Source organism: Desmodus rotundus, chromosome 1 (assembly GCF_022682495.2).
Source record: "Desmodus rotundus isolate HL8 chromosome 1, HLdesRot8A.1, whole genome shotgun sequence".
Taxonomy (NCBI): domain Eukaryota; kingdom Metazoa; phylum Chordata; class Mammalia; order Chiroptera; family Phyllostomidae; genus Desmodus; species Desmodus rotundus.
The window spans coordinates 80,886,545-80,904,904 of record NC_071387.1 but is presented as its reverse complement, the minus strand read 5'-3'; the positions used below and the strand labels follow the sequence as shown (position 1 = coordinate 80,904,904).

The 18,360-nt window shown below is 40.2% G+C and overlaps 1 protein-coding gene across 10 annotated transcripts in view; it reads right to left on the bottom strand.

The window, feature by feature from the left end:
* ZNF169 (zinc finger protein 169) overlaps positions 1–18,360 on the bottom strand; it is a 59,981-nt gene that overhangs the window by 29,286 nt on the left and 12,335 nt on the right. For 4 of the 10 annotated variants that reach the window (XM_045193674.3, XM_024558276.4, XM_045193675.3 and 1 more), the window contains exons 2-4: positions 13,095–13,181; positions 1,645–1,771; positions 1,099–1,194 (exon numbers count right to left, since the gene is read on the bottom strand). In XM_045193674.3, the coding sequence (XP_045049609.2) occupies positions 1,099–1,194; positions 1,645–1,771; positions 13,095–13,127 (256 nt within the window). In that variant the 5' untranslated portion in view covers positions 13,128–13,181. The other 6 variants (XM_071221648.1, XM_071221649.1, XM_045193677.3 and 3 more) reach the window with 4 other exon arrangements.

Genomic DNA, 18,360 nt, shown 5'->3' with positions numbered 1-18,360 from the left:
TTAGCAATAACTGAAGCCTCCAAAAGAAGGGAGTTGATACTTAAAGTGCATTAAAATAGAAATATATAATGGAATCATATAACAGCTTTAAAAAGTATAAACTAAACCTGCACATTGTAACATGAATCTCACAGAAAGTTGACAAAAAGGCATATTCCAGAAGGATATGAACATTATGATACTATGTGCAGAGAAGTTTGCAAACATGCAAAACACTCTACATCAGCAATTTTCAACCTTTTTCATATCGTGGCACACATAAACTAATTACTAAAATTCTGTGGCATACCAAAAATATATTTTTTGCTGACCTGACACAAAAAAATAGATATAATTTTGATTCATTCACACTACACAACTGTTGTTGTGTTGGCTGTTACCATTTTTTTACTTGACAATGTGAGGGAAAAGAGGTCAGTGCTTCTGACTAAACAGTCAGGTAAGGCATGTTTTAAAAGCTCTTGCAGCACAGTGGTTGAAAACTGCTGCCATATACGGCTGAAGAACCATCAAATGCATAAAAAGGATAAAGGTAGTCATGGCAATGCTAATGCAGAAATTGGATTCTCGGGGCAGAGTGGAGGAGCAAAATACAACCTGAAAAGGTACAGGGCTGTCGCGAGGATTTACAACATTTTATACAAAGCTGGGAAGGCACATTGGCACTCACTGCAAAATTATATCTTATTCTAATTTTAAATAATCCATCATAAATAAAAAACAAAGTTATGGAAATTTATGGGTTAAAACTGATGCACAAAAATTTTACCAGGTTAAGAACAGAAACTGGACAGAGTCTAGCAGGGCAGATGACTTAGGTTCAAAGGGCAACTGCCATGTTGAACATCAAACCCCCCAAGAAAAACCCAAGAATAGGGAGGTCCTAGACGTGCTGGATGAAATTGCCAAGTGAGTGGAGTGGGGCTCTCTAGCGGAAGAGGAGAGTGTGTCAGGGACGTCCTCTCCGGGATGAGCAGGATGGCATGGAAAGCCTGGAGAAAAGCTCCCCCCACCCAGGACTTCATAGATGTTTCTCCTTCATCACCTGTTGAGGTCTCACTGGCCTGTCTCCTTGTCTGCCTGGTGCTTCCCACTCACCTGGACAAAGGTCTAGAAGACATTCGCTCTCCTCTCTGCAGGGCTCATCTCCTTGCTCCAGTTGTGTGATGAGTTTTGGTTTAGAAAAGGCAATTCCTACTCACAGGAAAAGAAACCAAAGTTACCTTGGGGTTAGTGGATTAAAAGGTTATCATAGGACTCAGAGTCAGTTGGGGAACACAATAACCCAGAAGAGGGCAAAAGTTCTCTGAAGGCTAACAAAGAATGACTAAGGAAAGGGGTAATCCTGGACTTGAAGGCAGTACACTGATTCTCCACTGTGCTTGAGTGAATACAAATATTTCCCCATTTTAAGCACAATCTCTTGAGAGAAAGGGCTGGGGCTTGGAAGAGGCCTGGGAAGACAATGATTTCATGGAATGAAATGCAGAAAGACACCACATACACACACATGAATAACTTCACTATTTTCAAATCTATAGAATCCAGACATTCTGGGAGTATAAGGAAAATATTTTTCTCTCTCAGCCAAAACCATGGTATGCCCACAGGCAGAGTCCAAGACCTGCAGAGGGCTGTTCTTACCCAGCGACACCAAGTGACTGTAGTTCTCCAACATTACATCCCGATACAGGGTCCTCTGGGAAGGACTCAGTAGTTTCCACTCCTTCCTGGTGAAGATCACAGCTACATCTCTGAAGGCCATTAATGCCTGTAATAGAAACATCCCTGCTCACCCAGGAGCCAGCCACACCCAGCAATAAGATGGTAGCAAAGAGGCTGGCGTGGGGCACCATGAGATCCATTGATCCTACTTTTAACCTGAACCCTGAAGCCATGTGTTCAACGCTGTAAATCCCTTGCCCATGTTGCTAGTAAGTCTATTTAGGAATTCATTCTTTTGCTTTGTTGATCTCTGTTATGGCACTGTCAAAAAAGTTTTGATGACTGTGGCTATGTAGTAGGCCTTGAAATTAGCTAGGCTGATTCCTCCCACTGTATCCGTCATTTTAAAAGCATTTTAGCTATTCTATGGCATGTGCTTTTCCCTATAAGTTATAGAATAATCTTGTTCATAGCAACCAAAAATTGCTGATTTGGGGAAGATTTGCATTAAACCCAAATACCAATTAGGGGGAACTGACATCTTTACTACGTTGACTCTTTAAATCCATGAACTCATTGATACGTCTCTCCATTTATTGAGATGTTTTTTTTATTTCTTTCATCAACATTTGGGTGGTTTCAGCATACAAATCCTATGTATGTTTTGTTAAGAATTTCTTCTCTCTCTCTCTTTTTAGTGATTTTAATGGTATTATATTTTTAGTTTCAGCGACCATATGTTCATGGCTATGATACAGAAATACAATTGTTTGTATGTTTTATCTTGAATTCTGCAACCTGGCTGTAATCACCTATCAGCTCTCAGAGTACTTTTTTCTCCTAGGTTCCTTGAGATTTTCTACATTGACAATCCTGGCATCTGCATATAGGGACAGGTATATTTCTTCCCTTAGAATCTATATGCACTTTATTTCCTCTCCTTGCCTTTACTGTAGCACTTCTAGCACAGTAGTGAATAAGAGTAGTAAGAGACATCTTTGCCTTGTTCTTGATATAAGGAGGAAAGCACTATGTCTCACAGCATTAAGAATACTGAAATACCACATCATACTGCCTAGGATACCTATTATCCAAGAAACAGAAAAGAACAACTGGCAGAGGATGAAACTGCAACCTTTGTGCATTGCTAGTGAGAAAAGTAAAATTGTAGTTTCTATGAAAAAGAGTTGGGCAGTTCCTCAAAGAGTTAAACACACAATTTACCATAGGACCCAGCAAAGAACTGAAAGCACAGACTCAAACAAGTAGTTGTACACCAATGTCTGCAACAGCGTCATTCACGTTAGCTCAAAGGTGGAAACAACCCAAATGTCTATCAACAGATAAAGCGAATGTAATATATACAATTGTATGTCATTCAGCCTTAAAAAAGAGATTCTGATACATGCCATATCATGCATTAGCCTTGAAAACATTTTGCTACATGAAAGAAGCCAGTCACAAAGAACAAATATTGTTTGTTGCCACTTACAGCAGGTACCTAGAATAGGTAAACTCAGAGAGACAAAGTAAAATAGAGGTTACCAGTAGCTGGGAAGAATGGAAAATGGGGAGTCACTGTTTAATGAATAGACTTCAGTTTGGGAAGATGAAAGAGTTCTGGAAATGAAGAATGGTGATGGTCACACATCACAGTGAATGTACTTAGTGCAACTGAACTGTACAGTAATTTCTCACCACTGTCCATAGGTTCTGTGAATTTAAGCAAAATGATATATAATGAAACCAATTTACCAGAGACTAATTGATACAAACAAGAGTTAAGTTCCTATAGTATCTCGCCATTATAACAAAATGATACTGAACAAAAACACATTTTTCAAGGACCTGCTATACACTAAAAAATAGTCAAAATAGTAATTTGTTAAATAAATGTTAGCAATAAACAAGAATAATGTTATACATTTTTTTGTACATGTCCCTACCTAACAGAAGAGTTGCCATCTGTTGAGATGGTTTTGTTTTTCCCCACAAATGGTTGCTGAATTTTGTCAAATGCTTTTACTGCATTAACTGATGTAATCATGTGGTTTTTCTTCTTCAGTCTATTAATATGATGGATTACACTAACTGAGTTTCAAATATGGATCCAGTCTTGTACCCCTGGAATAAATGGTACTTAGTAATGGTGTATAGTTACTTTTATATATTGCTGAATTCAATTTGTTGATAATTTAAGGATTTTTATTTCTATGTTCATGAAAGATGTTGATCTCTAGCTTATTTTTCTCTTGTCCTTGTCTGCTTTTGTTAGCTATGTAATACCCGCCCCATAAAGCGAAAAGTGTTCCCTTCTCTTTTATTTTCTGGAAGAAATCATGTAGCAGTGGTGAATTCCACAGTAAAATCACCTGGGCATACAGATTTCTTCGGTGAGTTTTTAAACTACAAACTGGTCTTTCTTAAAGTTTTAGGGCTGTTTTAATTATTTCATATTGCAAGTTAAGGTAGTTTTTGTTAGTCTAGGTTTTCAAATTTGCAAATGGGTGGCTATTCTTTTGATGGCTACAGAGTTGTAGTAACATCCCTTGTTTCATTCTTGATACTGGTAATTCATGTATATTCTCTTTTTTCTGTCATTTTGCAAGATGTTTGTCGATGTTGTTTTCAAAGAAGCAGATTTTATTTCAGTTTTTCTCCATTTTTATTTTCAATTTCATTGATTTCTGCCTTTTGCTCTTAGTTTTGTAGGTTCTCGAGGAAGAGGCTTAGATGAGGTCCTGGGCAAGGAGCTCTTCTCCAGGCCTTCCTTCCATGCCATCCTGCTCAGTCCAGAGAGGGATTCCCTGGCACACTGCCCTCCTCCCTCAGGGAGCCCCACTCTGCTTACTTTCATATATATGTATGCATATATATACATGCACACATAGACACAGACAACAATGTGGTGATAACCAGATGGAAAAGGGGATGGGGATTAGGTGGAATGGGCAAGGTGGGGAATGGAGACAGAAAAAGACTTTGCTTGGGGTGATGGGTGCATGATGCAGTGTGCAGATGGTGTTTTATTGAGTTGTACACTTGAAATCTGCATGGTTTTGTGACCCAAGGTCATCCCAATAAATTCAATTTTTTAAAAAAAGGAAAAATGTGTATTGGCATGGACTCCAGTAAGTTTATCATGTTTGTCACATACTTGCTTTTACAGACCTGTAGGTTTTTATCTCTTGCCAAATTTGGGAAGTTTGCAGCTATTGATTTTCCGAACACATTTTCAAACCTGTCCTTCTTCACTTCTGCAGAACTACAAGCACAAATGTTAGATATTTTATTATACTCCCAGTTTTTGAGACTCTGTTCATTTTTTTCCAGTATATTTTTTTCCCTGTTGTTCAGATTGGAAAATTTATATTGTTCTATCACCTAGTTCAATGATTTCTGTTACCTCTAATCTGCTAGTAAGCTCATCTACTGAGCTTTTTCTTCAGGTATGTATTCATCAGTTATGAAATTTCCATCTACTTGTTCATTATAACTTCTATTTCTTTGCTAAGGCTTTCTAATGTTCCACTTATCTTGTGGAAGAAAAGGAGCCACATACTAATGTGAGAAGCTCAGGGGAGGTCTGCATGGTGGCCTCACAAACTCAGAGACCTAACTTAACCCACAAAGGGTGGTCTGAAATTAAAACTTACTAACTAAAAGCAATTTATGGCAGGTAGTCATGCCCTAGGCTCAATCTTCCCTGATAACAGTCAGTCTTTGCCTTAATTGTGCTTGTCTATTGTCTTTTTTGCATACTTTTGGAATGTCAAAGTAATTTCTTTTTTCGGGACCCTCAAGCACAGGCATGGAACCAGAGGGAGGCCACAAATCCCCTCATTGTTATTGTTATTGTGTTAATTGTTGACTGTTAACTATCTATACCCACCTATGTGAAAGAAGCATGGGTCTATCGTTTTTACTTTTTATCTAATCACAAAGGTTCCCCTCCCCCACTTTGCTTTCTCCTACCTCCCTAAGTTATCACTGATGGATTTCATGTAAACAACTTACATCTTCTCTTTTATTGTAATGTATAAAGTGAGGTGCAAAATTGCCATTTTCCAGAGCATTTTCTCAATCTGTGGAGATTTTGCTTCCTGGCAACTGTCTTCAGTTTGGCTCAAATAAACTCACAAAAATTCTCTACAGGTTTGAATGTTTCTTATGTCTCCAATCTTAAGTGTATTCTGTTAGCTGTGGATATCCAGTTGTCCAAGCACCATTCCTATGGACTGTCCTTTTCCAACTGAATGGTTTTGGCACAAAAATCAACTGACCATGTATGTATGTGATGACTTTTCCCCCCTGAGTTCTCAATTCTATTCCATTGATCTTTATTTTTATCCTGATGGCAATACAACTGGTTTCCCACTGTCGCTTGGTACGAAGTATTGAAATAAGGTAGTGTGAATCCTTCAATTTTTCTTTTTCTTTTTCAACTGGTTTTGGCCATTCTGGGTCCAATGAGATTCCAAATAATCTTTAAATTTTTTTTACACAAACAGGGATTATACTGAATCTACAGATCACTTTCAGTTAGTACTGTCATCTTAGCAATATTAAATCTTCCAATCCATTAGCATGGGAAGTCTTTCCGTATTTAGGTCATCTTTAATTTCAGCAATATTTTATAGCTTTTAGTAAATAAGCCTTTTGCTGCTTTCCATAAATGCACTGCTGAGTATTTTATTCTTTGATGCTATTATAAATGAAATTTTTAAAAAAATTTGTTTGAACAAATTTTTTGTTTGGATAGTTCACTGAGAATATACAGAAACACAACTGACTTTGGCATGTTGATTTTGTATCCAGAGTTTCACATTCACTATGTTTAAAGGGATCTCTCTGAAACAGGTGAAGCCAAGAGGAGGGCCCCTAATAGGGATTTGTAATGGGGTCCAGAACTCAAGGTGTCCAGGAAATATTAGAAAAATATATATAGGATGTCCTCACCCCCACAGGCCTGAGCTGGGGGAAGGGACATATGGAGCAGGGCCATTCAGAGCTGTTTTGCACAGCAACAGCTTTGCATCTTGCCCCTGGCATGGTCATTTGACATATCTATAACCTTTAACTGGTTTCATAGATATGTTAAATAGCTGTGGCCATGCTTTGAGCCAGGGGGATGGGAGTGACTTCCACCTAGGATGTAACTGTGAGGCAACTCCCCCTGGTTACAGGGCCCATGTGAGAGCTTGGAGAAGATTGGCTCCACGCCATGGGGCCACACCTGCCCAGACTTACTATGGAAGCCCAGTAAAGCTGGAAGAATAAGGAATGCTGGCAGGTGTGGCTGATTGTAGGAGGAGTCGGAAATGGGGCTGCAGAGGAAGACTGGCGCTGGGATTTAAAACCTAGGCACAGCAGTCATAGAGAGAGAAGACCATGCAGTTTCAGAGAAGAAGAAGGAGGACCATGTGGCTTTGGGGAGGAGAGGACCACGTGGTTTGGGGTGCTCCTTTTTGCCATGAAGCTTAGGCAGCAGGAGAGACTTTGCCGGGAAGAAAAGGGGAGAAACGACTCTTGTTGGTGGGCCGTGAGAAGGTGCCACATGGCTTTGGATTAACTGGAGATTGCAGCAGCCACACAGCTGATGGTGCCGGGAGCCTGAATCACGGACTTCTACTCCTTTTCCTGAGATATGGTACCCTGGACTGGCCAGAGGGAGACGGAAGGACTGTCCATCTGTGGGTATTGTAGAGGACTTTAGTATTTTAATGAAGACATTAAGTCATTACTCTGAGTCTGTGTAACTTTTAAATAAATAATTTCTTTCCTTTTCACCAGTCTCTGGCATTGAGAGATGTCTTTCCTCTGGTGGCGGGCATTTCAAACTTAACAGGTGTGTGTGTGGGGGGCGGGGATCCTCCAGAGAGAGAAAGGGGGGATCCTTTCTGTCATAATATATCGGGAACTACCCCCCCGTCTGTTCTCTAACATCTCTATTCCTATGAATTTTCGCTTGTGGACTCTGATGCCTGTTGTGAATTTTGACGAAAGGTTTTCCCACACTCATGATATTTATGGGGTGCTAATGGCTTCCAAGGAAGTCAGATTAAATAAGGTCACAAAGGTGAGGCCCTACAGTAGTTGGTACCTTATAAGAAGAGGAAGACACCAGAGCTCATTTGCTCTCTGTGTCTGCCACACCAGCACACAACACAAAGATAGCCATCTGCAAGCCACAAAAAGAGCCCTCACCAGGAACCTAATCAGTTGGCACCTTAACCTTGTTACAGAACACCTGGGGGGTGGTTCCCGATATATTATTACAGGAAGGGTCCCCCCCTTTCTCTCTCTGGGAGTCCCACCCCATACCTACTAGGTTGACATAGTCCGCCACCAGAGGAAAGACGTCTCTCAATGCCAGAGACTGGTGAAAAGGAAAGAAATTATTTATTTAAAAGTTACACAGACTCAGAGTAATGACTTAATGTCTTCATTAAGATACTAAAGTCCTCCAGAATACCCACAGATGGGCACAGTCCTTCCCTCTCCCTCTGCCCAGTTGGGGGTACCTTATCTCAGGAAAAGGAAAAGTCTGTGATTCAGGCTCCCGGCACCATCAGCTGTGTGGCTGCTGCAATCTCCAGTTAATCCAAAGCCATGTGGCACCTTCTCACGGCCCACCAACAAGAGTCGTTTCTCCCCTTTTCTTCCCGGCAAAGTCTCTCCTATGCCTAAGCTTCATGGCAAAAAGGAGCACCCCAAACCACGTGGTCCTCTCCTCCCCAAAGCCACATGGTCCTCCTTCTTCTTCTCTGAAACTGCATGGTCTTCTCTCTCTATGACTGCTGTGCCTAGGTTTTAAATCCCAGCGCCAGTCTTCCTCTGCAGCCCCATTTCCGACTCCTCCTACAATCAGCCACACCTGCCAGCATTCCTTATTCTTCCAGCTTTACTGGGCTTCCATAGTAAGTCTGGGCAGGTGTGGCCCCATGGCGTGGAGCCAATCTTCTCCAAGCTCTCACATGGGCCCTGTAACCAGGGGGAGTTGCCTCACAGTTACATCCTAGGTGGAAGTCACTCCCATCCCCCTGGCTCAAAGCATGGCCACAGCTATTTAACATATCTATGAAACCAGTTAAAGGTTATAGATATGTCAAATGACCATGCCAGGGGCAAGATGCAAAGCTGTTGCTGTGCAAAACAGCTCTGAATGGCCCTGCTCCATATGTCCCTTCCCCCAGCTCAGGCTTGTGGGGGTGAGGACATCCTATATATATTTTTCTAATATTTGCTGGACACCTTGAGTTCTGGACCCCATTACAAATCCCTATTAGGGGCCCTCCTCTTGGCTGCACCCTGTTTCAACCTTATACTTCCCAGCTTTGAAAACTAAGAGAAATAAATTTCTGTTGTTTAAGCCACAAGTCTGGTATTTTGTTATGGCAGCCCTAGCAGACTAATACTAATTTTGGTTCTGAGAGTAGGACACTACTGTAAATATCTAGAAATATGGGAGTAGCTTTGGCACTGTGTGATGGGTAGAGGCTGGAGAAATTAGTAAATGTATGCTAGAAAAACCTGAAGGGACTATAGGTACAAATACAATATTACAATTTCTGCTCCAATGCAAAAGCCCTTAGCAAAAATGCCTAAGTGTCATGTTGTATGTATGGTTCAGATTATTCTGTATAATTCAAATCCAACACAAAACAAAGTATCTGGAAATGCAATTTAAATTATCTTAAAATATGTAAGTTCTATGGCTCAAATAACCAACCCTTTGTTCTTTCATTCTTTCAAAATAAGTTAATATTGTGGTCCCTTTAGGAAACAAGTATGTTGAATGCCTGACACTCTTCCAGGTATGGAAACTTCATCTTAAAAAACTAAGACATTCAGATGCTCATGTTCTGGCATGAATTTTTCACAAGGAAGTGAATCAAAGGAAAAAATGTGTATGGAGAGATGTTGGTCATAGACAGTAGTAAGTTCAGGGTATGCTGAGGATCCTACAGGAAGTGGCAGAATAGTGACAGAAAAAGTGAGCTGGTACAGAATTCCATTTTGGCCAACAATACTTCTCCAGTAACACCATAAATGGTAAAGGGAAACATACAAAAGGAAAGCTTTCCCTGTTACGTTAGCGAACATTATGATTTGTATGTACTACATACACATTTTTCTCAAAGATATAAAAGGTTTGACAATTGAGGGACACAGCTCTCAATGACATCTAATAATATCAAAAACAATCATTTTTAACTTATACAGTAACAAACAAATATCTACCATATGAGCCCACTATTAAGATTGAGTTTAGTACTGCTACTCAAGATGGAGGCCTAGGTAATCATGGCTTGCCTCCTCACACAACCATAGCAAAAATTAGAACTAAAATATAAAAATAACTATCACCTAGAATCATCAGAAAATCAAGCTATATGAAGTCCAACAACCAAGGAATTAAAGAAGTCACATTCATCCAGATGGACAGGAGGGGCAGAGACACGGAACGGGTGGCCCCACACCTATGTGTGGTGAATAAAAACTGGGAGGGATATCTCGGGAGTGAGAGGGATCCCAGTCCCACAGCAAACCACCCAGCCCAGGGTTTCAGTGTCAGGAAGTTAAGTCCACATTAACTTCTGGCTGTAAAAACCAGTGGGGATTGGGGCAGAAGAAGAAACTGAGGGATTCTCAGGAGTCTCCACTTAAAGGGTTGGAAAGGGACTTATGACTCACTCCCTCGGGGCTCCAGCATTGGGGCAGCAGCTGGAGAGGCTCAGTGGTATACAGTGAGAAACTGAAGTGTCTGGCATCAGGGCAAGTGCTGGGGAACAGCTTCCTCCTGGACAAAACCCCAGAGGCCAGGCAGTGGCCATAGTCACTTTTCTGAGCCTTCCCCAACACAGAGTCACAGAGCAGCAATACTATATCAGAAAATCCATTAACCTGGGTGCCCCACCCTGGCGATTACCTTAGGCCCTGTCCATACAACTTACAGGTGTACTTTTCTACATTAGGCCACGCTACTAAGACAGGGAGTCAAAGCATCTCTGCCTAATACATAGAAACAAACACAGGGAGGCTGCCAAAATGAGGAGACAAAGAAATATGGCCCAAATGAAAGAACACAACAGGACAAAAAAAGAACTAAATAAAATGCAGATAAGCAATCTATCAGAAGCAGAGTTCAAAACACAGGTTCTTAGGATGCTCAAGGAATTCACTGACATAAACATAAAAAAAGACCCAGGCAGAAATGAATGTTACACTAAGTGAAATAAAGAAAAAATTACAGGGAATAAACAATGGAGTGGATGAAGCCAAGAATCTGATCAATGATTTGGAATATAAGGAAGAAAAAACACTCAATCAGAACAGCAAGAAATAAAAAGAATTCAAAAAAATGAGGATAAGCTAGGGAGCCTCTGGGACAACTTCAAACATGCCAACATTTGAATCATAGGGGTGGCAGAAGGAGAAGAAAAAGAGCAAGAAATTAAAAACTCATTTGAAGAAATAATGAAAGAAAACTTTCCTGATTTGGTGAAGTAAAATACATACAAATCCAGGAAGCACAGAAAATCCCAAACACGATAGACACAAAGAGGACCATACCAGGACACATCACAATAAAAATGCCAAAGGTTAAAGATAAAGAGAGAAAAAAGCAGATGTTAACCTACAAAGGAGTACCACTATGACTGTCAGCTGATTTCTCAAAAGAGACCTTATAGGCAAGAAGGCACTGACAAGAAGTATTCAAAGTCATGAAAGGCAAGGACCTATATCCAAGATTAGTATATCCAGCAAAGCTATCATTTAGAATGGAAGGACAGATGAAGTGCTTCCTAGACAAGGTAAAGCTAAAGGAGTTCATCATCACCAAGCAATTTTTACATGAAATGTTAAAGGAACTTATTTAAGGAAAAGAAGATCAAACTATGAACATTAAAATGGCAATAAATTCATAACTATCAATTGAATCTGAAACTAAGCAAACAAGCAGAACAGAAACAGAATCATAGCTATGGAGATCATTTGAAGGGTTATTAGCTGGGAGGGGAAAGGGGGAGAATGGGTGACAGGTGCAGGGTTTAAGACGTACAAATTGATAGGTTCAGAATAGACCAGAGAACGTCTAAGAACAGTATAGGAAATGGAGAAGCCAAAGAACTTATATGCATGACCCATGAACAAGAACTAGGGGTGGGGAATTTGCCTGAGGTTTGGTGGGTACCAGTTGGTGGGGGACAAAGGGGAAAAACTGGGACAACTGTAATAGCATACTTGATATATATAGATCAAGTTCAGATCTTCTTACGGAAAAAATCTACATTTGATATATTTATAGAACAGGCAATACAAATCTGAATTAGCATAGTTGATACTATTTTGTGCAACTGATATAATCAGCACAGACATGCCCTACCGGGCATCTGTTAGGTTGGTCAGTAAATGTTAACTGCACTCAATAATGCAGGAAGTTCCCATCCTTCCTAGTCTTAGAGATTAGAAAATCTTTCTATTAAGATATATACTCATTTCATTAGTATTTATTTCCAAATCCTTGATTTCAACATAACAAACTCCTTTTCAAAATCCGTCAAAGCCCAGTTTACTTCAAGTTCAAGTCCATACTTCTCAACGTGGCTTTCAGGGGTCTGCCTCAAGTGTATCCATCCAGGTTCACAGGGGATGAAAGCAAAATGGTCCAGGTGAGTAATGAGTGAAGCAGGCACCTTGGCCTTGGGGCCAAAGAGTACAACAGTGTGACTACACTGTGGAGACACTGTTTGGCTCCAGCCACTTGTCATCTGCCAAGAGCATGGATGTACAACAGTGGGAAATAATCTATCCTCAGAAAAGTTGGCAATCCAGACCTTTAGTTATCATCTTCCAGTTTTTAAGTGGAAAACTCATTTCAACATAAAGCACAGGGCCAGTCACACTAAATCTATCCATGAGCATCAAGTGACAGCAGTTCAGCACCCTTCCTCTACACAGAGAAAACTGATGTGACCAAAGGCCACTAGCAGCTCCAAACTTCCCATAGGGTGAGGGATAGCTTGCCAGTCACCCAGACTCAGACACACTATGCTTCCTGCCCCATTTCAACAAGAATGCCTTCCCTTAGCTCTTCAACTTGCCATCTCCATCATGGCAGTAGCAGGGTGTACATTCATTTCTTCCCTCAAAGACTTTCCTCAACTTTATCAGGCCCTGGAAATTGCTAGGCATGTAAACACAAATGTTCTGTGTTTGTAATTTAACTGCAATCACAGTGTTCTACTTGGTGAATGCATGAGCATTAGTGAAAAAGAATAGTCTAAGAAAAGGCTCCAGGTAAGATGGGCCACATCTCCAAGGTCAGTGCTAGGTACGGCCTAATACCAGCAAGGTATTAGGACAAAAAAAAAAAAGGAAATGGGTCCATCCTGCAAGAGCTAAAAAGAAATCTCAGGACTCACCTCATCCCTGGTTGTCAGGAGCCCTGGAGCCATATTCTGGGTCTGCTGTTGCTCTTCCTAGAGAAGAGTCAAGTTGCACAAAAAGAACTGGGAAAAAGAGAGAGAAATAAGGGGGTGCTTAGGAGGAGTACCCTTCCACCTAGCATCCCAGTTCAGCAGCAGTCAGGGGAGGTGTGCAAGGCGGGTTGCAGAGCATCAGAGTAGCTCACTCTTAACCAGTGTCCTGTAAATAAGGGCCCTATAGCTGGGCCAGGGGAGGGCTCAACCCCAATGTCTGGATGGGAAATGAAGCCCCCAGCAGCTGGTCAGACATTGTCACTGCATGGACTCTATTAAAAGTGGCCACAGGTGACCACTCATACTGAGAAATAAAGTGACCTATCATAGTGAAAACAGAAGTTCCCTATATAAATCTGTCCTGAGGCCAAAGGACAAGGCCCAGGAATCTCAAAACAGAAAGAGCACCTATAGGCTGTGCAGAATGTAGATTTGGGGGAAACTTCAAGCAGGGCATAAGCCATAACCTGGTTTCAACCTTCCCTCCACTTAGTTACCCGAGGTTAGGTTCCCAAGAATTGAAATGTATCTTGTAATTTAAGAATGGGCAGTCAGCAAATGGCCCAGGTCTTCAACAAGTTAATTTCATAAAGAAGTTTTTAAGAGGGGAGATTTTTCTTAATGCAAAGCTACTTACGAGATAAACCATTCTTCAGTTGTCATCTATAAGCCTTGTTTGCACAAATGAACATGTTGAGGACTACGAAGGATAGTACAATATGAAATAGGTATTAAATAATGTTAGAGAATTATTGTGAATATTGTTCTGTGTGATTATGATAATCTAAATATAGAGAAAATGAGTCAAAAATGAAGTTGAATACTGAGGGGTAATTTTCTTAAAATGTAAAGCCTTCAACGAGTTAACTGGAGAGAGAGAACGAGTTCCAGCAGAGAGAACTGGAAGGGAGAAAAAAAAGTGTAAACTACACCATGCAAGCACTCTTATTGAATCAAAGGAGACTTAAGAGACATATCAATCACATGTATGTGTGAACCTTTGTTTAGACATTTTTGAGGCAATCATGGAAATATAAACACTGACTAGATATTAAATCACATTAAATAATCAATATTAATTTTATTAGGCTTAGGGTAAGAATGAGCTGTGCTGATACCCTCTGCAAATAATTGTGGCTCTGCTTAAATAAAGAGTGCAAAGTCTACAGCTAACACCATATTTAATAATGAGAAATTCGATGCTGTTCTGCTAACATCAGAAACAAGGCAAGGGGGAGATAAAATATGACAGAAGAGTACATGGAAGGCACACTAACCTACTCCCAGGACCAATCTGGAATTACAACTAAATTGTGGAAAAATCACCCACAACAAACAACTGAACAATAGCAAGAGAGAAGCTTTATAACCTCAGAGAGAAGGAAGAATCAGCTTCAGCACATCCTGACTGGTAGGGAGTGCGGTAGAGATGCAAAAGGGTTGGGTGGGTGGCTAAAGATGGCAAGTGAAGCACTGGCTGAATGTATCCAGAGAAGTGTGAGGTCTAAACCTTAAACTTGGAAACCCAGCATAGAACACCAGAGCCCAAAGAGTACACAGATAACATCCAGTGGCAAAAAGCAGCAGGGTTTCTCTCTGCCAGACATGGACAGCTTGAGATGCAAAGAGCTGTTTAAAGGGTCAACACATAAATTTTCATTTGCAGCCGCTTACCCTTGGCTCTGGGAAAGGGGGGTGCACAGTGAACTAGAGATGCCTGAGGAGATACTGGGGATAGAAGCTCTTGGGAGAGAACTGAGAGCAGACACTGGAATCCTGGTGCTGAGTCATCCCCCATATGGCAGCAGCCATCTTGCTCAGGCACACCACTCTTTCCCATCCACCCAGCCACAGCAGTTTGAGGGGAAACAATAGCCCCACACAAGTAGGGATTCTGCCCCACCCTGTGGTGCTTAAGCCTGACTTCTGAGTGCAGAGTGACTACAAAAACAATGGAAGGAGTCAGCCGCAGACAGTAGATTCCTGGAAGTCTCCAGCAGGCTGCCTAAGGTAAGATAGGGTCACCATCTGACATCACCAGAGGCAGATCCAGAGAGAAAGAAGTGGTAAATACTAGATGCTACTGAGACAAAATCCATGTGGTCTTCTCCATGATTTGCAATATTTTATTTCCTGTATAGCTTTTTAACATTCATTTCTTCTCCATCAAGTTTGTGAATATTAAGTCATTGTATTTTATACTATAGTTTATTTCAATTCACATATTTTGCCCCTCCTTCTCTTACCACATTTTACCTTCTTTCCTCTTATTATTTTCATTTTAAATTTTGTTTTCTCTCTTGCTACAACTTGTTTCCTTCTGTACTCTTACTGTTTCTCCCCAGTCCAGCGGCTCAAAACCAATTTTCTTGTTAAAATAAATGGTCATCTCACATTCATTTTCCCATTATAAACATATCCATGATCTCTCTCCAGCTTCAGCAATCTATGCTTGTTAATTGTGGATAGGGTAGATGTTGTTGCACTTTATTCCATTTTATCTCTACATCTTCACTAATTTTGTATTTCTTTTTTTCTCTCTCTTTTTTTTAAATTTATTTTTTATTGTTATTCAATTACAGTTGTATGCCTTTTCTCCCCTTCCCTCCCCCCACCCTGGCTGAACCCACCTCCCTCCCCCACCCCCACCATCCCCCCTGATTTTGTCCATGCGTCCTTTATAAGTTCCTGCAATCCTAATTTTGTATTTCAAACCTTAAATTTTACCATTCTCCTCTCCCACTCTTTTTTTGGTCTCAAACCTTAATTTTGCCCTGTCTTAGCCTGTTTTATCTCTTTCTTTTCTTTCTCTCTTTCATTGTGCCCTATTTTTCTTTTTCTTTACATCTCAAATTTTAACTTTTCCCTGTCTTAGCCTCGTTTTCATTCCTCACTCTTAGTATTCCTTCTCCCTTTATCATCTCAAAATTACTCCCTTTCCTCTAGACACCTCTTAAGCTTTTCTTTCTTTCCTTTCCCCCCCCCATATTCCCATCCCATCTACATTAATTTTAGCTTATTTGTTGTTGATAGTATTGTGGTGGATTTTTCTCTCCAATTTGATTCCTATTTTATTATTTATTTACTTTCCCCCCCTTGGTCTTTCTCTCTCTGTCTTTATTTTATTTTAACTTCTGTTTAAACCTAACATTATATGCTTCCCTTCTCTTACTCCATTACACCTTCTTCATTCCCTTATTTATCTATGATGTAAATTTTATTTTCTCTCTTCGCATTGCTCTGATGCTGAACTTGTTAGTGCTCCTCCCTCTACCCTCTCCAAATTACTTCTCTTTCAGTAGGTCATCCCATATTCACTCTCATTTCTTATAATAGTCTTAATCTCTTTTACCCTTATTTAATACTACTCTATTTGCTCTTGATAGTAGGATTGTGGGGGGTAGTTAATTTTGGGGGTGTGGGTTTGTTTCCTGGGCTTTGTAGTTTAGTTCTGGCAGCACTTGCACAACAGCACACAAGATATGGTGGGAACAGTGACCCTCAGTCAACCAGCTAGAGGAAGGGACCCAACAAAGAATGACACAACAAGAAGCAAAGCCCAATTACATCCAGAGAGCCAACATAAACAGCATAAAGGACATCCCAAGAGAATCAAGTTCAGGAGATCAAGGAGACTGCACCACTGAATCTCAGAGATCTGCTACCATAGAAATTCAAACTACAAAGACAGGGAGTCAAAACAGATCAATTTAAGAAGCAGAAGCAAATAAGAAGAATCTCTCAAAAATGGGAGGACAAAGAAATAACCCCTAATTGAAAGGAAAGGAGGGATCCTCAGAAAGGGTACTAAAAGTAATAGAAGCAAGTAAACTATTGGATATTGAGTTCAAGACAGTAGGTATAAGGAAGTTCAAAGAGCTCACTGAAAATTAGAAAGATCTACAGAAAGGAGATAAGGAACTTACTGCAAACTACACCAGCATGAAAAAGGACATAGAAACTATCAATAAGAGCCAAGAGGAAATGAAGAATACAATTTCTGAATTGAACAACACAGTAGAAGGAATTGAAGCAGGCTAGATGAAGCAGAGGACTGAATCAGTGAGCTGGAGGGCAAGGTAGAAAAAAGCTCCCAGAAAGAGCAAGAAAAGGAAAAAAGGCTCAAAAAAGAATGAAGAGGGTTAAGGGAACTGCAGGACAACATGAAAAGTAATATCTGTATAATAGGGATACAAGAAAGAGAAAAAGAGAAAGGGATAGAAAACCTGTTTTAAAAAGTAATGATGGAAAATTTCCCTAATTTGATGACAGAAAAAGTCATACATGTCCAGGAAGCACAGAGGGTCCCAATCAAGAAGAACCCAAGAAGGTCCACTCAAAGGCACATTATACATAAAATGGCAAAATTTAAAGACAAAGAATCTTAAAGGCAGAAAGAAACAGGAAGTAATATACAAGGGAGCGCTGATAAGACTAGCAGCTGAGTTCTCAACAGAAACATTACAAGCCAGAAGGGAATGGCAAGAAATATTCCAAGCAATGAAAACCAAAGGCCTGCAACCAAGACTATTCTACCCAGCAAGGCTCTCAATTAAAGTGGAAGGCAAAATAAGGAGTTTCCCAGACAAAAGAAGGCTAAAAGAATACACCTCCACCAAACCAACACTGCAAGATATGCTAAAGGGACTGCTTTAAGAAGATGAAGAAAAAGAGTGAGAGAGAGAGGAACACAGTTACAAAGGTGAAAACTGAATAAGTACCTATCAATAATAACCTTAAATTTAAATGGATTAAGTGCTCTAATCAAAAGACTTAGGGTAGCTGAAGAGATAAGAAAATACGACCCACACATAGCTGCCTACAGGAGACCCACCTCAGAACAAAAGATCTACACAGACTGAAAGTAAAGGGTTTGAAAAAAAAAAAATATTCCAAGCAAATGGTCAGGAAAAAAAAAGCCAGGGTAGTAATACGAATATCGGTCAAAACATACTTCAAAACAAAGGCCATAGAAAGAGACACAGAAAGGCCCTTCATAATACTTAGGGGAAGAATTCCTCAAGAAGACATAAATATTGTAATCATATATGCACCCAACATATTGTGGAACTGAACGACATACTAGATCAAATGGATTTAACTGATATATACACCTTTCATTCCAAAGAGGCAAAATATACATTCTTTTCAAATGCACATGGAAAATTTTCAAAGATAGACCACATGATAGGACACAAAACAAGCCTCA